Genomic DNA, 24,104 nt, shown 5'->3' on the forward strand with positions numbered 1-24,104 from the left:
TCTTAACTGCCCTGGTTCAGTGCTAGGGAATCCTGGAAATTGTATTTGTTGTGTCACCAGAGCAGCCTGACAGAGACGGCTAAATATCTCACAAAACTACAATTCTCAGAATTCCCTAACAATTCTGGGACAGTTAAAGCAGTGTCAAACTGGATGATTAGTGCAGTGTGTTTTGGCACTAAGGTCCAAAACACACTTCAGAAATATTCCAGTTTGACACTGCTTTAACTGCCCTGGCTGAATGCTAGGGGATTTTGGGAACTGTAGCTTTGCTCTATTTCCTAGATAACACTTGATCAAACAGGTGCTACAATTTGTGTTGGATGAGTTTGCGCTGAATGAGTGTATTACCTTCAAGATGTCTACTTCTGTCTGGTGCCATATGGGTATCCCCCAGCCAGGTCTTAATATCATTTACACACTTAACAGCTTCATCCTTGAATTCTCTTGTGCAAATCATTCAACGGCCTAGCTTTACTACAAAAAACTGGGAAAATATGTGTATGTCTCTTAAAACAGATTCACAAGTGCTGCCATTGGGAATCTGATAGTACAATATATGTCCCTGCATGTTCTTCTTGCTACCAAGTGAACATGCCTAGGAATAAACTCTAACAACTTTTTCAGCCTCCTCAAACCCAATCAAAATTCACCAAAGAATGCAGGGCTGTGTTCAGTTTTGCAGCCAGCCTGCATACAGAGATCAAAATGAAAGAATCTAAACAAGTGTGCACTTGTGCACAAATGTGTATGCATGTTTGTGCCAAAATGACAAGTAGCTTGTGCTAAGTGTTAACTAATTTTTCTCATGTTCAAGAATGGAACGTTAGACTTACCTGAGATACGTCCCTTTCCAACAGAGAAGGTCCAAGCATCCTAACTATGGGTGGCTCCGCCCATTTCAGTTCCTGATAGGCAGAGAAGAAAGACAAAAGAACAGGGGCCTGGCCCCGCCCCCATGGGCGGAACCGCCCAAGAATCCTCAGTTGATGACTAGCCAAAACAGCAACAACTGAAAGGGAAAGGACAGCGAGCCCACCCGCGCCAGTAGGCAACAAATACAGGGTGGGGAGGATGCTCGGACCTTCTCTGATGGAAAGGGACGTCTCAGGTAAGTCTAACGTTCCATTTCCCATCAGAGAAGGGGGCCGAGCATCCTAACTATGGGATTTATAAAAGCCACCAAATGTCAGGGCGGGCCGGCTGACGCGGAGGGCGAGATAGGGACAATTTTTTGTAACACTTTCCGGCCGAAGGCCGCCTGCGATGACTGGAAAAGATCCAATTTGTAATGTCTGACAAAAGTGGATGGTGACTTCCAAGTGGCTACTCTGCAAATCTCGGCCAGAGGGGCGTTAGTGGCTAGGGCTGCCGACGTTGCCGCACTCCTAGTTGAGTGGGCGGTGATGCCCTGGGGTGGATTTAAGATTGAGAGTTTTGTAACATGTGACAATGCACTGCTTAATCCACTTTGCCAGCATGGATGAGGACACCTTTTTTACTTTTGAATTTGGTCGAAAGGATATGAAGAGGGCTTCTGACTTTCTGAAGGCCGAGGTCTTCTTGAGGTAAATCTTGATGGCCCTCCAGACATCTGAGGTGTGCCAGATCTTTTCTAAGTCCTTGGAGGGACGCGGGCAGAAGGAAGGGAAAATGATGTCTCAGGAAGAACAGAACACCGAGTTCACCTTGGGAATAAAGGTAGGGTCCGGTCTGAGAAGCACTGAGTCAGGTCTGATTATGCATAATTCTTTTCGAACTGAGAGGGCGCCTAGCTCAGAGACGCGGCAAGCCAATGTGAGTGCCATGAGGATCAGCATCTTCCAGGTGATAAATTTGAGGGAGCCTCCTTCCATGGTTCAAAAGGATGGATGGTTAGTGCCTTGAGGACCTCGTGGAGGTCCCAGGAAGGAAAATTATGTTTAGTCGGTGGTAACCTGTTAGCCACTCCTTTGAGCAGTCTGCGAATGTGGGGATGGTGGGAGATCTTGGCCGCCTCGTCATGCGGGAGGATAGATGTTATGGCCGCCACTTGTCACTTGACCGTGTTGGGACGAAGGCCCTGGTCTATACCATCCTGGAGGAACTGGAGTATCGTGGAAACTGACACCTGAATAAAATCTTTCTTTTTTCTTTTACACCATCTCTTGAAGGCCTTGAATGTGTATTTGTAGACCTTGAGTGTCGACTGATGGCGGGAAGCCAGGATGGATTCGACCACCAACGGTGAGTATCCATATCTGCTTAACATGTGACACTCAATTTCCAGGCGTGTAGCTGAAACCAGGCTGGGTCGGGATGATGGATCTGGCCCTGGGACAGCAGGTCTGGCCGGATGGACAGAGGTAAACTCCGAGTTGAGAGGTTGAGGATCTTGGAGAACCAGGGACGTCTGGGCCATGCTGAGGCTACCAGAATTACCTCTGATCTGGTTGGCCGTACTTTTAGACAGGAACTTGGAGAGGAGGAGGACTGGAGGAAAGGAGTAAAGTAGGCCCTTCGGCCACCGGCAATTGAGGATGTCTATGTCTTCCGCTCCCTCCGTCTGGAACCTGAAGAAGAATCTCGGAGTCTTGGCATTGATCGAGGAAGCAAACAGGCCTAGTATCGAGAGTCCCAGTTGTGTCGTTATGGTGAGGAACACCTCTGGGTGAAGGCTCCACTCCGCTTGGTCTATGTTCAGCTTAGCCAGCTGGCCTTTGAGTTTAACTTTCCTTGAAGATGTTCGGCGTCCAGAGACATCAGGTTGTTTTCGGCCCATGTCAGGAGCAGTCAAGACTCTTGCATTAGAGACCTGGACCTCTCTCCGCCCTGTCGATTGACATGGGCCATTATATGTCCTTATCAGGACAGCCTTGTGTGAGATCAGATGATGAAAAGCCTGTAATGTCAGATGGATTGTTCGTAGCTTCAACCAATTGATGCTGTCGAATTGTTCTGGCGAATTCCACCTGGCCTGAACTATGTGAGTCCCGCAGTGAGCCCCCCATCCCTGGAGACTGGCATCTGTGGTGATGTGAATCTTTGGGGGCTTCCGGATGGGCCTCCCCTTCAGGATTGAATCAGAGGGCTACCAGCGGAGTGACCTGACGCACTTCGCTGTCGAGTGGTATTTTCTTGGGCTTTTTGAGAGCTATGGCTCGTTGGTGTGGTAAGAGGAGCCATTGCAGGGATCTGGCATGGAACCTCGCCCAGGGGAGGCACTCGATGGTTGCAATCATGAGGCCCTGCAGGTGAGCCAGGAGCTGAAGGTTGGGATGTGGCGAGGCTAAGACCTTGCAGATGGCCTGTCGAATGGATCTGATCCAGTCCAGTGGGAGGCATACTGTGCCCGCTTGAGTGTTTATCAGGGCTCCCAGATGGTGAATCCTTTGATTCGGGAGCAGGGTGCTCTTTTGTAAGTTGATCAGAAAACCATGGGCCTCTAATGATTTGAGGGTCGTGAGGATGTCCTGAATTGACTTTTATCTGGAGGGCCCCCGGACGTGGAGATGTAGTGACCTTAGGTGGGCAATTAGAGCTACCATGATCTTGGTGAAAACCCTGGGGGCCGATGCCAGGCCAAAGGGAAGTGACCTGTATTGAAAATGGATCGTGCCATATTTGAATCAGAGAAAACGCCGTGAGGACGGATGGAAAAGAATGTGAAGATAAGCATCGTGTAGGTCCAGCGACGAGAGAAAGTCTCCGGGCTGAGGGCTGTCTAAAATGGACTTGAGGGTCTCCATTCTGAACTTATTTTTGAGGATAAAACGGTTGACAGCCCTCAGGTTGAGGATGGCTCTCCAAGTTCCGTTCTTCTTGGGCACCAAGAAAAAGGTTGAATAGCATCCTTTTCCTCTCTGATCTGTGGGAACGGGTTTGATGGCCCAGATAGACCGTAAATGTTCGATGGCTTCCAGCAGGAGGCGGTGTTTTGCAGGGTTGCTTGACTTGGAGGATGGTATGAACATGTCGTGAAGAAGTTGATGGAATTCTATCTTGTAGCCTCGTTGAACTGTGTCCAGGACCCACTTGTCTGTGGTGGACTTTTCCCAAGCTTGGCTGAATCCCTGAAGTCTGCCTCCTACTAGAGGGGCCCCGTCATTGTTGTTGGTTTTTTTGGGCAGATTTGTGTCCTCCACCGTCCTTGGCAGGGAAGGAGGACCGGCTTTGTTTGGAGAATTTGGAGCCTCTCCAATGAGATTTGTTAGACCTGGACTCTCTGGCTTGAAAGGAGTTAGAATTGGAGGAAGGGAAAAAGGTTGGAAGGAGCGAAAGGAGGAACAGTTTCTGAACTGCCTCTTATCGTCCATCTTTTTGCTGAAGGTAAGGTCTTCTTTTTGTCTTTGCCTTCAACTAACATTGGCTTTAGAGACTCACCAAACAATTTAGTGCCAAGGTAGGGTGCAAAGGCCAAATTTTGTTTTGACTTGAAATCTTCATTCCAATTTTTTAGCCATAGTTGGCATCTGACTGCAACAATCGCAGCTTGGGCCCTTGCGCACTGCTGGACTGTGTCTAGAATGCCGTCTGCCGCAAGGGCAGATGCCTTGGTAATCTTGTTGATGGTCTGCCTGACCTTAGTGTCTGGGTTGGGAATGAGTTCGAGGAGTTCACGGGACCACTGGAGGTTGGCTCATATAACAATGGAAACAGTTGTCGCCGCCCTAATGGCTATCGACATGGCCTCGTGGGCTTTTTTAAGGGCTTCCTCGACCCTCCTGTCCTCAGGATTTCTGAGGGTGTCCTCTCCATCCCTGTTGAACACCGCGGATGACACCAAGGCTGATATGGGAGGGCCCGAGTGGGAAGGTGAGGAGAAAGAAGGTCTGATAAGTATGGAGGGGCCAGCCCATGGAGGGCTTTAAACGTGGACAGCAGGAGCTTATACTGAATACGGAAAGGGAGGGGGAGCCAGTGAAGGGATGCCAACACAGGAGAGATGTGGTCAGAGCGGTGGGCGGAAGTGATAATGCGTGCAGCTGAATGCTGGACAGAAATTAATGGACGGAGGTGAGAAAGAGGAAGCCCAGCCAGGAGGACGTTACAGTAATCAAGTCATGAGACCACTAGGGCATGGACCAGGATCTTGGCAGTAGAGGCAGAGAGATATGGTCGGATTTTGGCAATGTTGTATAAAAAGAATCTACAAGCCTTGGCTGTGGTCTGGATCTGAGGGATACACGACAGAGAAGAATCAAAGATAAAACCAAGACTGCGGGCTTGCTGGACTGGTTGAATAGAAATGTTGTCCACAGAGACAAAAAGGAGTGTTGAAGGGTGGACTTAGGAGGAAAGACAAGAAGCTCCGTCTTGGACATGTTGAGCTTCAAACGCTGATGGCGCATCCACTGCAAGACAGCTGCGAGACAAGACGAAACTTGCTGTTCAAGCCTTGGAGAAAGGTCGGGGGTGGAAAGATACAACTGGGTGTCGTCGGCGTACAGATATATATATAGTTGTCTTAATCCTATGTTTATATGTTTAACCTATGTACTTAAATCATTTCATGTGATTAATTATATATTATATTTTAATCTAAGTTATACCATGCCTAGAACCTTGGGGAGAAGTGGATAAGAAATAGTTAAACAAACAAATAAAAATCATTATTACTAAAATATGTCCAGTTTGAGGACCAATTTGAAAAACTGGTATTTGAGAATGTGAAATAGCATGATGGCAGAGGGCTGCAAACTTTTTAAAAGGTCAATTGCCACTCCTGGAACATTCTAGGAATGCCAATTCACACAAACACCCCTTTTTAAAAACAGAAAAAAGGCCATCTAGGAGGGGTTGAGGGCTTCAAAATAGACCCTTGTTGGAAACATGCAGCTTCAGGGATGTACTTGCACATGCCTGCTCAACAGGGATTTTTTCAAAGTGCTGCTCTGTAGAGACATAAATCTCATTTGTATATGGCTGCAGAGCTGACCACAAAAAAGAACAAAAGAACTTCAGCCACTTTCAACACTTTCAGCAGACAAATGACAGAAAGAAACAAGGCCGAGGGCAAATGACCCTGTATGTTACATTTTTTTCTTCATCAATTCCACTTTCATACCTTTGCTTAAGCCACGTTTCAAGCAATCCAAACTGTAACATCATTAGCTTCACACAGATATGTAGCCGGGGGGCGGGGGGGTCATGGAGTCCGGACCCCCCTTCTGTTAGATGCAATGAATGGTGCGTGCCGCCGCACCACCACACCCAAGCCCCATTATAATCATAGAATCATAGAATCATAGAGTTGGAAGAGACCACTAGGGCCATCCAGTCCAACCCCCTGCCATGCAGGAAATCCAAATCAAAGCATCCCTGACAGATGGCCATCCAGCCTCTGTTTAAAGACCTCCAAGGAAGGAGACTCTATCACCCTCCAAGGGAGTGCATTCCACTGTCGAACAGCCCTTATTGTCAGGAAGTTCCTCCTAATGTTGAGGTGGAATCTCTTTTCCTGTAGCTTGCATCCATTGTTCCGGGTTCTGTTCTCTGGAGCAGAGGAAAATTAAGCTTGTTCCCTCCTCAATATGCCATCCCTTCAAATATTTAAACAGGGCTATCATACCACCTCTTAACCTTCTTTTCTCCAGGCTAAACATCCCCAGCTCCCTAAGTCATTCCTCATAGGGCATGGTTTCCAGACCCTTCACCATTTTTGTCGCCCTCCTTAATGGTGGCACTTAGTCTGGACCCCTCCCTTCTCAAAATCCTGGCTACGTCCCTGCTTCACATATAGCTTTCTTGCTTATGCATCAATTTTTAGGCAATCACACTCAACATACAGTATTTCCAAATTTTTATAACTATGCCCTACTTTCACTTTGTCAAAATACTCTGTCATTAACAGTTAAATAAAAGCTTCAGTAAAAAAACTATTCTTTGACATTTCTATGGTCTAGCTTCAGCTATGATTTTATGACATTATAGTATTTCTAAGTTGCATCATTGATATTCAACTCTATGCATGGTTGACAGGTTATGCATTTAATCTATGTGGAATTAAGAAAAAGAAGTACAGAACAGTCATGATAACAAATACTTTGTAGGGAAGGGTAAGCATTAAACCTGCCATTCTATACATTCCTGTGCAAATTTCCTGTTTTTAACATACTCCAGGGATATCTTATGGTGGCTTTTAAACACAGGAACAACCACATGGAATTTCTTTCTCCCTATTACTGCTCACTCACATGCTAGATATTATTTTTAATCAACCTTAGTCTTTCCATTATTTCTGCCTCCCTTTCCCCAAATATTGCAGACCTGTTATCTGATGACTTGTGTATTTAGTGTTTTATTGCAGTGTCTCTGTTCTAGTGATGTCACTGTGGAAAGGCAGTGCACTATGTAGTCTGTCTTGTATTTGTTGATGGTTGTCAATCAGATCAGGTACTCAAGCATTAAAAATCTGAAATTGTTAAAAACCATTAAAAATCTGAGATGATATTCTCAAATGCTAGCCCTCAAATTAAAAAAATAATGTGGGCAATAGGAAAATAAATTCCAACTTCTCCTTACAATCCAGTATAGAATTACATGGCATCCCTGAGAGTCATTTCCTATAATGTTACGGGATTATGCACAGCAAAAAAGAGAGGGAAATCCTAAAACAAATCAAACAACTACATCCAAATTTCTTATGCCTTCAAGAAACTCACCATAAGGGTTCTAATCCCATCCTCCCCCCAAAATTGTTTGGAAACCAGTATGTAGTGAGGTGCACGGGAAAAGCGTAGCTATTATGATTCTATGATTCTAGACAAATCATGTTCTTTCATGGCAAACAATTAATTTAGAGATGATGCTGGGTGCTATGTAATTTTGACCGGGGGGGGGGGGGGGGATTTTGGCCAGTCCTGCATTCTAGGCACTTTCCATTCACCTAATACAGATCAGCACCAAATTATGTCAACCTTTTTACACCATCTGCAGTGGCAGGTGGCTGCATAGTGTTGGGAGGAGATTCTAATGAAGGTTTGCACTCCTATCTTGATAAATCAAAACCTCCTAAACATACAGGTCCAACCCCATTGATACAGATAATTAAAGATGCAGGATTACTTAATCCTTGGCAATCGTTACACCCCACTGAGAAAGACTTCACCTTCTACTCAGCAGTCCATAAGACATATTCTAGAACTGATCATTTAAAAAAAAATTTCCCTATTAGGCCAAACTTTAAATTCCACAATTAATACCATCTTATGTTCAGACCATTCACCAGTAATACTAGACTAGGTGCTGGAAGGACTTTCTCAAACATCAAAGTCTTGGTGATTTAGCCCAGCAATCCTAATGCATGACCCTTTTAAAAAGACCATAGAAAAAAGCAATAGAAACTTTTTATCTGGAAAATAGACCTGAAAGAACCTCCAAAATGCTACTATGGGACACACTGAAAGCGGTGCTCAGGGGTCTGTTTATACAGGAGGGCTCTAAACAAAAGAAAAGAAAGAAAAGAAATGCCAAGAATTGATTAAAGAAACTGAACTCTTGTCAAACTCCCACAAGAAGATCCAAAATTCAGACATACTAAAAACTTTATTAGAAAAAAAAGGTTCAAATTGAAGAATTAGACCTATGCTCAGTTCAAACTAAATTGCAATACATGAAAGCCTATTTCTATGAAAACAATAATAGGAACTCTAAATTCTAGCTAGATTAGCAAAACAGAAAGCAGAAAAAAGAATTGTTGCAGCTATCACCTCCCCAAATAGTAATATCAAAACTTCTTAAACTGACATAGTGGAGGAGTTCTGAGAGTTCTGCTCCAAACTTTATGCTGAATAGCCCCCCCCCAAGATAAACTTAATTCATTCCTCAATTCTTTCAAAATTTTGAAAATCAAGGAACCACACACCAGACTACTCAACCAGCTCATCTCATTAGAAAAAATCAAACAGGCAACCCAAAACCTCAAATCTCTTGGATTAGATGGATTTACAGGAGAATTTTATAAATTATGGTGAAATTGCCCCACACCGACAATGAGATAATGTCACAAGGACTATGTCCTCAGTCTTGGCATACTTCCAGAGTTGTCCCCATCCCCAAAACAAGTGACTGTCAACCTTCCACCGCAGCATTTAGACTGATAGTATTAAAAAACCAGGATGCGAAACTACTCACCTCAATTCTAGCAAACAGAATTAATAGCTTCATCACTGAGAATATCTCTATTGACCAAACTGGCTTTATGCCGAATAGAAAACCATCTGATGCCATTAGGCGAATCCTAAATGTCTATCATGCCTAAAAATCTAAAACCCCATTTGCTCTTATGTACCTAGATGCCCTGAAAACTTTTGACAGAGTGAACTGTCAATACTTATCTGGAGTACTGAAAAAGATGAACTTTGGAAATAAATGTATTAGTATGATAGAAAACCTATACACAAACTCAGAGGCCTTAGTCACAGTCAACAGAATAAACTCCTCTACCTTTAGGCTCCAAAGGGGAACTAAACAAGGATGTCCCTTATCCCCACTGTTATTTGCTATTGCAATAGAACTCTTAGCCACCTCAATCATAGAAAATGAAAACATAAGGGGGCCCAAAATAGGAACAACCCATAAATTAAATCTCTTCACAGATGATGTGATCATTTTCCTAAAACAATCCAAACAATTCTTCCCTACTTTACGCACCATATTAAATTCCTTTGATACTTTTGCAAATTTCTGAATTAACTACTCAAAATCTAAATTGCTGTGTCCCAAGATTGCTCATGAAGGCCAACTAAATGATCAAAAAGCTACCAATCTCCAGTTAAAACCCTCCTCCTCCTGCCTTTCCCATCACTCCCCACGAAAGGCTGAGGAGAAGGCAGCTGGGACGCGTGCCCAGCCTCCTCCTCCTGCCTTTGCCTTCGCTCCCTGCGAAAGGCCGAGGAGAAGGCGGCTGGGATTTGTGCCCAGCCTTCTCCTCCTGCCTTACCCTTCGCGGGGAACGAAGGGCCAAGGAGAAGGCGGCTGGGACGCATGCCCAGCCTCCTTCTCCTGCCTTTCCCTTCTTTTGCCGGCCTCTGACGGCCCCAGAAGGGACCCTCGTCGGCTGGCAAAAGCCAGAGGATGTCGGGCCGTCATCTGCAGCCCTTTTGCCGGCCTCTGACGGCCCCAGAAGGGACCCTCAGGGGCCGGCAAAAGGCGGAGGACGGCCCGCTGTCCTCCGCGGCCCTTTTGCCAGCCTCTGATGGCCCCAGAAGGGACCCTCAGGGGCCGGCAAAAGCTGGAGGACGGCCCACTGTCCTCCACCGCTGTTTTGCCAGCCTCTGATGGCCCCAGAAGGGACCCTCAGGGGCCGGCAAATGCCGTGGCAGGAGCCAGAGTCTCCTCCCTCTGAAAAAATATGTACCTTGTTCCTATCTCTGGAAGTGATTGAACTTATCAGGGGAATGGAAAGATTTGTGGACCAGGAAGGGGCAAATAGGAAAGGGATGCTTCCATCTTGACATTTGTAGCCATGGGTTTTTAATGTTTTAATTACTTGCAGAGTGGGTTTGTTAAAGAACAAAGAAACATCGATTGATGGTGGGCCATTCATTTCCATGTTAACCCAATATATGCTCTGATCTTTTTTAATTAAATGAAGGATTTACTGCAAAAATATAATTAAAGATCAGGCATTGCTACCCCTCCCCCCTTTTTTTTTGGAAGAGAGGTGTCATGTGGATTTCCTGAATCTGGGCCTCTTATGGTTAAAAGCAAATGTATTGATGAGATTTTGCCAAAATTTGAGTTTTGTCTGCAGTGGTTGAAGTGGGATACTGTGATTTGAAATAGAAAGGATAGTCGAGAGACAATAAACATTTTAATAAGAGCTAATCTGCCTAGAATAGAAAGTTTCAATCTCTTCCATTCTACTGTTTTAGAGATTAACCATTTAGTTATTTTGTTGTAGTTTCTAGGGATTATCTGATTTAAATCTTTTGTGATGGTGATTCCTAGGAGGAGGAGGCTGGGCACGCGTCCCAGCCGCCTTCTCCTCGGCCTTTCGCGGGGAGCGAAGGGAAAGGCAGGAGGAGGAGGCTGGGCACACGTCCCAGCCGCCTTCTCTTCGGCCCTTTCGCGGGGAGCGAAGGGAAAGGCAGGAGGAGAAGGCTGGGCACGTGTCCCAGCTGCCTTCTCCTCGGCCTTTCGTGGGGAGTGAAAGGGCTCCATGGAGCCCTTTCACGCGGAGCGAAGAGAAGACGGGACAGAAGGAGAAGACAGACGCGTGCGCCTCTGTCTCCTCCTTCCAGGCGCCATTTTCTGGCTTTCCGCTGTCTCAGAGAGACAGCGGGAGGCCCAAAAATGGCAGGGAGGAGGCAGAACGGGCACGCACCCATTCCGCCTTCTCCCTTGCCCCGTGCCTGGCGAAATGGCGTCGCATGCCAACCGTGGCACGCGTGCCATAGGTTCGCCATCACGGATATAGACCATCCACTCTACTTATCAGACTTTGCTCCATCTGATTATTTCCTGTTTCAAAACCATAAAGAGTTTGAAAGGAAGGAAATTTCTGAGTTATTCAGAAGCGGTAGCAGCATAAGAGCACTATTTTGGTGACTAAATTTTATTTGAAGGATTAAAGAAACTTGGGAAACGATGTGCTATGTACATCAAACTTCAGGGAGAATATGCGGCATAGCTTGTAAGTTTCATGGCTTAGTCTGGGTCATTCCTGTCTTAATCAGGCCAAAAACCTTTCCACACTCCTTCATACACTGTTACAATTCTTACTTTATCATTCTGTGTGTTTGGTCAAATATTCTCAAGCTTCTGTAAGTCAATAAATCAACTATTTAGGCACTGGACTAAACAGATAGCAACAATTTGCCCAGCAGCACTGTCTGACTATTTTGGGAAACCAATCCAAGGCTTTATTTACATGGTTGCATAAAGTGTTCTGAAAGGCTCTGTGTGATCAATTGCTATTTGTTTTATTATTGCTATCTCCCATCTACAGCCAAAACAGGTAAAGACAACCTATCTGCTGGCTGCCTGTTGTAAACTTTTGAGATTTTATAAGATTAGGCTTGATTTTTACTCTCATGTCAGGTGGTACAGAAATGAATCCATTTTACACAAAGCAGTGGGCATGTAAAATTTACTTTCTGGGCAAATCGTTCAGCATCCTGGAAACTTCAACCTCCACCTTAAAAACAAAAGCAAATAACATGTTTTGTAATTCTAATTACTAGGAAGTGTGTTGCTTTCATCCTCTGCATATTCCTTTGCCCTTCATAATGAGCAGAAGCAAAGCAAAGCAAACCAGACAACAAATATGACCAATATACATCTTGATGCAAAAATCATGTAAAGTTTGAAAAAGACTGATTTATTTTTTAATAAACTATATACAGATAGATACACCACCTCTAAATAGCTAAATGACAGCAGTTAACTATTATAAACTGGATGTTAGTACTTCTGACACATTTCACAGAGCAGTCTCAACAGTAATGAATGGCACCACTCTATCAAGCTTTTGTACCTGCATTTTCTCAAATACAAAATATTGCACAAAATGAAATATCCTCACAATCAAACTGCCAATTGAGGGAGAAATGTGGAAGTAAATTTCATAGCAACATTGACAAACTTATTGGTGAGATTTCTATTTTGCCTTTATCTCTCAGCCCACTAATGGCACTCAAGGCAGCTAACAACAAAATCCAATAAATAAGTATAATTAATAATGTAAAGCAGATTAACTGATAGCTAAGATGACTTAAAAGCAATAAAAAAGTAAATAAGTGAGGGGAAACTCCAGCACACACTTGAATTTAAATTCCCTTTTACTTTTACCTTCATTGATAGAAGTGGAACAATTAAAGTAAAATTGAAAAAACAGAGTCCTCCAATTCTTAGAACACTGATAGGACTATAAATATTTGGTGCCCTTCCTTTTTTTTAGAGACATACATACATACATACTGTATGTTTGCTCCCCATAAATGTCTGTATTAATGGTTCTAAATTCTTCAAAAGGAAAACTTTGTAGCAAGTGTAAACTTAGATTCTTATGCTTCCCTAGAGAATTGTTATTCAGGAATTAACGGGTAGATTTATTAATTATACAGTATATGAAGGCATTTAAATGTACTTTTATTTTGTGCACATTTCTCAGACAAACAATAGAAGCTGGAGAAACTGGCAAATCACATAGGGAGCAGAAAGCATGACATCTCTAGCAGCATTCATATAAAGTCTCTGTTACATATATTGGTTGAAGCATAGTTTCTCTTGTAGATATGATGCATTTCTTTGAAAAGGTTCTGTTGCACAGTTTTTCTTCTTGGAATGCTTTACTGGACAACACTATGACATTTATTACAGATGGCAGCAGCAGCATAGACAACAACAGCAATTCTCACGTGCACATTTGGCAATCCCTTTGAAGACAAAGGGTATTACTGTTATCCAAACTGTGACAAGCCTGTCACACCAACACTATAAAGCAAGATGGCAAACCTTTGACCATCTATGTCTTGTTGCATTATAGTGTCCACCAGCCCTAACCTCTGGCTTTGCTGGCCAGAGGGCTGATGTAAACTGGAGTATGGCACACCAGGAGGACCATACATTTCCCACTTCTCACAAGATAGCTACCCTACTTCTGAACTGAGATGCTTTCTGAACCTACATATGCATCGTTATATGCCTGAAACAAACATATTATATGCATTACACAAGTCTCCCACTTCTCTGGACTGGCAACTGATTTGTTACACAAAATTCCCTTCTGACTTACACTGCACTGCCTCAACTATTTAGAAAGAACTAAAGCTGTTTTAAAATTGCCTGTCATTACAAGGCAGAGATCTTACCTGTCACTGCACAGGCTTCCAAAGCATCAGCGGGTTCTTGATGAGAGAATGGTAACAAAAAGCTGGGGTCCTCCTTAGGGCTACCCATCTCAGCAGTCGCTTTCCCCTCTTTCTTCATTGCTTCTGGTTTCTCTGATGAAATGGAGACTGCCTCCTTGAGACCAATGCCCCCTTCCTTTGATTTCTCCAACAGAGGCACACTCTTCTGAGGTGTTTTTGCATCTTTCAAAAAGACAGCTATTCTTTCCTCACCTTGGGAATACTCAAGGGCAGCAAGATCCTCGTTGTTTGACCCCACGGTCATCAGCACAGCTTTTTCGTCACCATCTTCGAGCTCTTTTTCTTGTTCTAATAAAGCAGTTGAAAGAACTTTCTCCATTCCTTGTGAATGTTGCTGAGTTGATTTCACAAACCATATATCAAGCCTTTGGTGGATTTGGAACAGTTACTGCCAGACAACCTATAATTTCAAAAAAATGTCAAAATGGCTCACATTCAAAAGCATTGAGAAGATAGAATTTCACACAATCCCTTTTTGAGAACTATTGGTTAACATCTAGTGCATTTACAACTTTTAAAAAATATTAATGAAACAATTTCATAACTAATGCTTTCTACTATGCTCTAGACCAGTGATTCCCAAATTTTGGTCCTCCAGATGTTTTGGCCTTCAGCTCACATAATTCTTGACTGTTGACAAAGCTGGCTAATGCTTCTGGGAGTTGAAGTCCAAAATACCTGGAGAGTAAGTTTGGAAATCCCTGCTCTAGACTGAAGGATAGAAAAAGTTGTTTAACAGAAAACTGTGAAAAAAGGAAATTAAAAATATAATTAAAAATTAAAAATATTTGATGTGCCAACTGTAACCATTCTATAGAATTGATTTTCCCAAACGTGGCTAGTCAGTGATACAGATGGAAGGGTGTTTGTTTTTAGGATGCTCAGATTGATCCAAGAGTGCTGTCAGACATGCATCCTCCCCACATCTCCACCCTGCTGCCTGGCTTAGTCCATTTCACACAGAGGCTGGATGGCCAACTGTGAGGAGTGTTTGCATGACATGAGCTTGGACTGGATGGCCCTTGTGATCTCTTCCAACTGTATGATTCTATGAAGAGTGGTTGGAGGAAACATATGCAATAAATGTATAACTTTTCTTTCTATTTATTAGTATTGCTTTGCATTCCAGATTACCTAAACATTCCCTTTACCAAACAATATGCATATGAAAATAGTTTTCCACATATGCACAAAAGCCAGAACCACCTCCAAAATCAGAAGCACATAATGGACAAGACAATAGAAATCCATCAAAGTATTTTGAAATTTAACTAACATTATAGCCCAAAATTCTGAATTTACAACATTTTCCTTCTCAAAAATGGCAACCTCTAGAGTATTCTTCAAATTACATCTGACAAACCAATTTTTAAAAAATCTAAGTTCAACTCAAACATGAGAGAGGACCATGGAAAGCAGGTACAATACCTGCTATATCTCCACTGATTTCAACAAAAAGAAATGCAACACCAAAATAACTGAGAATGACAAATATATTAGTCACAGCCTTATCTGTTTGCCTGCCTCCTGATTTTTAACATGCTCAATTCAATAAATCCTCATTTAAGACTACATTAACATCATAGCTACAGGAGAACTTAGGAATACATTATTGCCTAGTCTAAAGGCACTACTAGCTGGTTTTACTGAACTCAGGTGGGTCTCTGAAGAACCAATATTCAGAATGTCAATCTGAATCCCAGGGAAATGTCACTAAAAGACAGAAATCACCATGGAGCAATGTGCACAGTCCAGGGCCAACAGAACAACAAACACAGTTACCACTAGGAGGAGATAGATGCCCAATAGTGATGCTAAGTAAGCCCATAGCTGTCTGATCAAGCACACATGGTTGGCGAATGAGGAGCGCAAAATGAAATACGCAAAATAACAGCTTGGGAATCTTCCCTGACTACCCACCCCCCAGGATGACACACTTGTTGCACTTTCTTCTATACAAGCTGTTCCTGGATGGCACATTCACCAAACTACCACAATAATGTCTCTGAAATGCTTCCTCCCCATCTGTTAGTGTGTGCCAGCACTGACCTTGCAAATACCATTTGCATTCACAAAGATGATGCACAAGAAGAGCAGCAAGTCTGTTCAAACACTTTGCTTGGAATCACTGTAATGATAAGAAATATTTTTGTCCTCAAAATGTTCAGTGCTACCAGAGTTTTTATCCTCATGGGTCTTGGGCTGAAGAACAAGACAGCACATGCTACAAATAGGCTGCCTCAGACAAGTGTCACTACACGGAAAATACTGGCCATGCTGAACTGATGCTCTGCCAAGACTCCTTTGCAAATATCTTTACCAGAGGCGGACATAGTAAATTTTTTAAGGAGAATTATTTTCTGTCTACCATGGAATAATTAATCTGTTTTAGGTGCCAGCTGTTAGAAGGATGAACTGCATCCTTTTACATCACTTGAACGGCACCCTTTTAAAAGAAGAAGTTCAGATATGTAAGGCAGAATCTTTATCATTTGCCACAGATGCCATAAGAAACACACACTCAAATCAGAATTGCATTAGCTCCAAAACTCAACATCAGATTACTAATTAATAATATTATAGTCTGGACATATTACTCTGGCAGTGAACTCAAATGATCCAGGAAAAGGTGTGGGGAACAGCAGTAGCTAGAGCTGTTTAGATTAAAAGAGCACAATCTTATGTATCTTTATGTTGAATGGAGGCCCGATTTATACGGGCCTTTGCGGCGCCCCAGTCACGTGCTGGGGTTGGCCGAGGACACATCGTCATATTGGCCTCACCCCTAGCACGTGATGGGGCATCAAAATGGCGGCACCCTGTACACACAGGTACTTTCATTTTGAAGTGACAGATGTGCCTTTGTGACGCCGCAGTGCGCCACTGGCGCATTGTGGCGTCACAAAGGCGCCATGAGAAGAATCCACTTTTTGCGGGTTCTTTTTGTTCCACGACGGAGCCGTGCGGTTTGTCCACTGTGGCTCCCTTGCGGAGCAAACCTCGGTGGTCTGTATCCCGCCTAAGTTCCACTATATTATATTCACACTCAAATGTGTTCACAGGATTGCATCCTAAGAGGGGGAAAAGGTGTTTCTTCTTCCAGTTCCCAAATCAATGTCATAAACATATAATTAGCAGAACTAGCAGAATATCAGGCATTATAAGGGACTTTATTGGTGCATCAAATCTTGTCAATTGCAAAGAGAAAACAAATATGAAGAACCTGACAAAGTTAGATGACCCCATCCATGCAGAGCCATATTAGACTAAAGATTGGTCTCAGCTACAATGAGTTTAAAATCTGAATTTCAACACAGTGTAGTGAAGGAAGGAAGAGACAAGATAACCAACAGAAGTGAGGAACGAAACATCTAAAATATTTTCCCCGTATGAGCAGAATGACAGACAACTGGAAGACCCTGGGATAGCATCCCAAGAATTTTGTCAGAAGCCCTGGCTTTTGTCTTCCTGAGAAGCAATGACTTCCAGAAAATAAAGGTTTTGTACAAGCAGTCCCCTTTCTAGTCTCTCTTCCTTTTCCATCATAAGTAGAGTCATGAGTACATAGACCTACTTAAGATGCTTGTTAACAGAAGATGCTAAATAACCTGATTACATTTGTTGTTGTGTACAGTTATTTCCAGCTTCTTGGCAAGGTTTGTTCAGAGGTTTGCCTTTGCCTGCTTCTGAGGCTGAGTATGACTTGCTCAACATCACCCAGTAGGTTTCCATGGCCAAGCGGGGATTCGAACTCTGGCCTCAGAACTGAAATTCAACACTCAAACCCTAACACCATGCTGTCTTACACTGTCATCAAATAAATGCAGTACTGCATTTTAACTCCTGTATTCACCTTCACCAATGAATTGAGTTATTGCCAAGATTACTGTATATACTCATGTATAAGTCTAGAAATTTAGGTCAAAAATTGACCCAAAAACTCGACTTATGCACGGGTCAATGTAAGTACTGTACCTTAACTTTTTTTTTTAAAGAAATCATCCTCTGGTGAAAGGCAAGTGCATAATCTGTCCTGGAATCACTGACCTCCTCTATTCTCTCATCCATCCAGTTTTTAGTATAAGTACAAACAGTTATGCCTGCTGGAATTTTTTAAGTTATTTGGCATCATTTTCCTTTGCTTCATCCTAAACATCCTTTGTTACATGCCCCTAAGTTTTACTCTCAACTTATCCAAGGTTCATATCAAAATCCATAATTGTGGACCCAGAACCTGCCCTCAACTACATGAGGTTGACTTATAGTTGAGTATATATGGTAATTTTAGATTTCAAAGAATATTACCAATTCCATAATGAAAAGGCCTTTATTTACTCTTCTGGCTGTAACTATAAGCATTTAAATAACAATTAACATTTAATTAATGTCTACCCGAATATGCAAACAATCTGAAACAATTGTTCTAAATCCAACAAATCAGACCTTTGGCAAAGACAGGGCATTTATTATATCACTAAAATACAGTCGGTCCTCCTTATACACAGATTTTTTATAAACGGATTCAAGCATACACGGTTTGAAAATGTTAAAAAAAGGTACCTTGATTTTCCATTTTTTCTAAGGGGCACCATTTTGCTATGTCATTATATTTAATGGGACTTGAGCATAAACAGATTTTGTTAGACACGGGGAATCTTGGAACCAAACCCCAGCGTATAACAAAGGTCCGCTGTATAGTACGTTTTTGTCTTTACCAGAACTCTTCTTTGAGATTTATATGGTATAAAATTTGAGGCACTGGGAAAGTTTATTTAGAAGAAGGTGGGGGCTGTACAGACTGGTCATTAAGGTCAGCCTAGGGGCAGAGTTGGAGCATGGCATCCATACGCCCTGACTCCACCCCCAGGCCAGCGTGATGCTGCATGCCACACCACACGGCGAGCAGCATCACCATGCTCCTCTGGAGCTGCGTCTAGATGATGCAGCACCAAAGGAGCACCGAAAAGTTACGGTGCCGGTGGCTATGGCTCCTTTTTGCACTGCAGAAAGGTGAGATTGGGGTCGCAATATGCAGTTGATGCAGCCCCAATCTGGCGCTAAAAGGGGCAGTCTATACAGCCCCTATGTTCCTGGGGTTCAGTGCCAAATACACATGTACTTCTCACTTTCCCACTATTACTAAGAAACGCTCATCCCATTACATTTGTTTCTGATGCAATGACATACAAAACAACAAACCAGCAGTTTTGTGATCAAGGGATGTTACCTGGCGCATGAGGAATGCAGTCTTTGATTCTCATGTGATGCAAGCAGCAAAGTCCTAGGGTTGAGCAAAGGTCAAACCATATTTCTGCCTGTCCCCACTGTTTTGTTGAAAATATTTCTATATCCAATTTAAAAGAATTTGAGGGCAGGTTACAACAATTAAAAGCATAATGTTAAACCAGCTGTTAAAGCAGCATGAAAACCACCTAACAAAAACAAATGTAGACTTTAGGTAGGCTGCTTAGGAAGAAGGAGTATGGGGGCACAACCAAAAAGGCCCTCTCTTATGTCACCACTCTCCTCCAGGTCATCCTGGAGAAGGTCTGTAAAGCCAATTTTACCACATGGGCAAGCTGATATGAGAGAAGACATTCCCTCTGGCACCTGAATCTCAAACTGTGAAACAGCTGCTTTCCTCCCACAAATCAAAGCCTTCTAATACTGTCCTTCATGTTCTCCTGCCTCCCTCTCTATTGGAAATATGGAAGGTAGGTGCAAAAGGATGTAGTAATTTAGTCAACTCTGCACACCACAGGTAGGGTTTTAAATCTGTTATGAGATCTAAAGTTATAATTAGCAGAAGGGTAAAGAATAGATTAATGAGATACAAGATATTGGGATCTATGGAACTATTATATGGGCAAATTAGCAAATTATAACCCGAAGGATGCTCTGTCAAATGCCAGGGAATATTGTGCAATTTTAATCTATTGGGTAGATATTATATAAATACATGCTAGATGTATTAATTTGTTAACAGAATTAATCAATGAATGCTGTCTAACATAAGTATGAGTGATTCACTCATACCCATATTCAAGAAACCAGGATTTGCATCCTTTTCACCCACAGGATGACTATGGGCAAGTCCCACTCTCTGCTAGTCTCAGAAGAAGGCAATAGCAAATCCCCTCTGAACAAATTTTGCCAAGAAAACCCCACAATAGATTCACCGTAAGGTCACCACAAACTAGAAACAATTTAAAGGCACAGAAGAACAACAATAAGACAATATTATTTAAAGATATTACCATATTTAAAATGCAATGAAGTGGACTTTAGTTCGCAAACATTTATGATGTAATTGCTTGGTTAATCCTTAAGTACTGTATTGCTTTTGTACAATAAACTAACAACAATACTTCTCAAACTCTCAGACTAGTCCATCACTTTTGATGGTGGCTGATATAATGACAGCATGATGATAATCTAATCTGATAGATTATACATTTTAAGGTAGAGGCTGCTTCTATCCCCTTAACTAACATTTGACAGCCACCCCATTAGGCTAAGGATGGAACATAGCCCTCCTGAGAAGCCTGTTCCATTTGAATTTGTTTGTAACCTTTTCTATCAGAAAAAAAGCAATGTATGTTGTTTTTCAAAGTGAGGGGGCTGGGTCTTACTTGCAATTGATTGGGCAGAGTGAAACAAACAACAAACAGGCCATACAATACAGAGCAAGATGGGAAGGGTACTTTCATCTTAGACTAAGCAATGGCTGCTCAACTCTCCTCACAGAGGATTTTGGTGGAAGCTATTGTTTGTTTCTGCTGTAATGGCACAGTGGAAGGAAGAAAAGTAGGGAAGCAGAAAGTGTAATTTCAATAATCTTGTTTCCATATGGATACCATGTATTTTATGTTCCAATCATAGTTTTCAGTCTGATTTTAGCTCAAGAATCTTTGTAAGCCACACTGAGAAGTGCTAGATCTATAAAGCATTATGCATGTATTCTAAATAGATACACATACAAAACCATATAAATCTCATAGTGTTGCATGCAATTAAATTAAGAAAATAGAGGAAGAACTCCAAAGTGCATCATGTCTCTTTCCAAATTCAAACAACCCTGGTGCTTAAAACAATCAACACTGCTCCCGTCCTTTCATGCTCACAAATTAACTGACTTTTGCAATACTACTATCCTAACCACCAAATATACCTTTAACCCACGCTGCATCATAGCTAATTTCCATTTGAGTACTGTCCCTACCTGTACTATTTCACCATCAATATTCTTTCCAAGGGATAACATCATCTCAAGATCAGAAAACTCTGGGTGGAAAAATTGTGACCAATTTCCACTTAACACAGACAGCAACTTGGATATTGTGAAGACAAGTGCCATATAAGAATCTGAACAGAAAAGACTTTTCTGTAGTTTAACTGGGAAACATTCACAAAAGTTTTCATCAAAATTTCTAGTGTAACCGAACCATGGATAATATGTGGATGAGAAACCACCAATGAATACCAGATGCTGTTGGCTATATTTCAGAGGAAGGAACTAGCATTCTAAGTATTCCTTTCCTGAGAAAACCCTATAAAACTTATGGGGTGGTCATAAATTGACAGGTGACTTAAAGGCATACATACATATACAGATGTTCAAACTGACTTTCATCCAAATAAATACTGGGCCTGTACAGACAGGCCAAAATAAAGCTGCTTCGGGTCACTTTGGAGACATGCTTTTTAAATGACACACGCATCTTAGGAGGCCAGAAGCTGCGCCGATGCTGTGCTCCAGTCCTTAGGACTAGAGCGTGGCTTTGGAGTGGCTTCTGGTCTCTCAGGACGCATGAATCATTTAAACAGCATATCTCCAAAGTGATCTGAAGCAGCTTTATTTTGGCCTGTCTGTACGGGCTCACAGTTAGGATTATAGCCTTAAATACTGTACTGTCCTAGCTGTCAAATGACCTGCAGGGAGAAAGGATAGAAATATTTGCAGTACAATCTTCTCTATGCCTACTAAGAAATAAGTACAGGTTGAGTATCCCTTATTTGAAATGCTTGAGACTAGAAGTGTTTGGGATTTGGGTTTTCCCCCCCAGATTTTTTTAATATTTCCATTTATATAGCGAGCTCAGAGATAACACGTAAGTCTAAACATGATTTATTTATGTTGCATATACACCTTATACACATACTTGAAGATAATTTTATAAACAATATTTTAAATGATTTTGTGCATGCAACAAAATTTGTGTACACTAAACCATCAGAAAACAAAGTTGTTACTATTTCCACTCATGATGAAAATTTGGATTCTGAAATATTTCACTCCAGAAAAGGGATACACAACCTGAATAGCAGTAAACCTTGCCCAAAGGGACTTATTTTCAGGTAAGGAAGGATAGGACTGCAGCCCTGAAAGGTTTTTTTGTGTGCGTTTTTTTTTTTTGTCACATAATAGATTTATCTAAGACAAGCCCCATCCAGGAATACTTATTTGGAATGGTGGATCCATTCAAGCACCTGGAGTCATTAAGGCTCAATGGTTTATCGCATTAACCACCTAATATATGGGAATGGAGATATATATATGGGTATGTGTATGGTTAAGTGTATATAGACATGCACATGACAAACCTCCTTTGAACAAATCTTACCAAGAAAACCCCATGACACGGTGGTCTTAGGGTTGCCACAAGTCTGAAATGACTTGAAGGCACACAACAAGAACACGCACACCCACACACGCACACACACACACACAGAGAAAAGCCAGCATACTGTAGTGTTTTGAGCATAGGAGACTACGACTCTGGAGATCAAGGTTTGATTTCCCGTTTGAAAATAATGACCTACTGGGTGACCTTGGGCAAGTCACACTCTCTCAGCCTTAGATGGCAATAGCAAACCCCCTCTGAAGAAACTTGCCAAGAAAAACCGTGACAGAGTTGCCATAAGTACACACATGTTTATGGCATATCTGTCTATCTATATGCATGTCACAAATGACTTGAAGATACACAACAATAGATACACACACACACACACACACACACACAGAGTTACATATCTATTTATCTATCTACCTATAAGCTGTAAGTTAGAAATGCCTTGAAGGTGCACAACAACCATGTGGACATATACACACAGATATATATATATATATATATATATATATATATATATACACACACACACACACACACACAAACATATATATATATATAGTGGCATATATATATTTACACACACGCGCGCGCGCCATAAATCGGAAATGACTTGAAGACGCACAACAACAACAACAACAAGAAGAAGACCATATGTGCAAGTATGCCGAAGAGGAAGCCCCAGCACAAAGCCCCCGAAGTCCCCCTCCAGGGGGCCAGCCATGCCCCTCTCCCCGCTGACAAGGTCTGGAGAGAGAGAATGCCTTCCCCCGGGCGCCCCCTTCTCTGGCCGGAGAGGAGCCTCCAGGGCCCTCCCTAAGCAGACAGCCCCCGACCAGAGCCCCAGCGCAGGGTGCCCCTTTCTCTCCTCTCCCCCCATTCCCTCCTCCGCACCTGCCCCAGGTGCCCCTCCGAGCCCCCTGCCACCTGCCTCCAGGAGGAGGAGGAGGAGGAGGAGGGCCGGTCCCTCCCGGCCGTGGCCTACCTGTCACTTGGCTCCCTGGCGGCAGGCGCCCTCCTCCTCCCTCCCTCCCTCCTTCCCTCCCGCCGCCTGTCACTTGCCCTCCCTGTGGCAGCGCCTCCTCCTCCTCCTCCTCCTCCTCTCAGCCTCCCTCATTCGCTCGCTCCCTCACTCACCCTCCGGAGCTCTCCGCCGCCGCCGCCGCCCCGCCTGAGGGCTCCTTCTTCCCTGCCGCGCCGTCCTCTCCTGTCTCCTCCATCTCAAACGCTGCCGTCGCGAGGAGGAGGAGGAGGACGCGGCTCCTTTAAATACCCCCTCGCTCTCTCTCTCTCTCTCTCTCTCTCTCCCTCTCTGCGCGCGCGCTGTCCCACCAACAGCCCCCCTCCCTCCCTCCCTGCCTGTCGCGCGCGCAGTCCTACCAACTGCCCTAACGACCGCCGCCGCCGCCGCCCCGCGCGCGCGCTCCTCCTCCTCCCAGCCCAGCCCCACCCCTCCTCCTTTCCTTAGCGTCGCGAACGCAGAGCGTCTCTAGCAACGCGACGTCCACAGCGGTGGCGCCATGTTGGGAGGGAGGGAAAACAACGACACTCTCCGCCCTTCCAGCGGGTGACGTCATCACGGGCCAAGGCTGCCAGCCTCAGGCTCCATGTTGGG

At 43.2% G+C, this 24,104-nt stretch overlaps 1 protein-coding gene across 9 annotated transcripts in view; it reads right to left on the bottom strand.

Moving 5' to 3' along the window:
* The window catches only part of WIZ (WIZ zinc finger), a 112,352-nt gene extending 88,609 nt beyond the window's left edge, over nucleotides 1-23,743 (bottom strand). For 8 of the 9 annotated variants that reach the window (XM_089533685.1, XM_089533628.1, XM_089533694.1 and 5 more), the window contains exons 1-2: nucleotides 23,627-23,743; nucleotides 13,797-14,256 (exon numbers count right to left, since the gene is read on the bottom strand). In XM_089533685.1, coding sequence (XP_089389811.1) covers nucleotides 13,797-14,175 — 379 coding nt within the window. In that variant the 5' untranslated portion in view covers nucleotides 14,176-14,256; nucleotides 23,627-23,743. The remainder of the gene's footprint in view (nucleotides 1-13,796; nucleotides 14,257-23,626) is intronic. The other variant, XM_089533647.1, reaches the window with a different exon arrangement.
* Between the last annotated feature and the right edge of the window lie 361 nt (nucleotides 23,744-24,104).

The sequence above is a fragment of the Sceloporus occidentalis genome, unplaced genomic scaffold (assembly GCF_023333645.1).
Source record: "Sceloporus occidentalis isolate IW3139 unplaced genomic scaffold, rSceOcc1.0.p SCAF_1, whole genome shotgun sequence".
Classification (NCBI taxonomy): domain Eukaryota; kingdom Metazoa; phylum Chordata; class Lepidosauria; order Squamata; family Phrynosomatidae; genus Sceloporus; species Sceloporus occidentalis.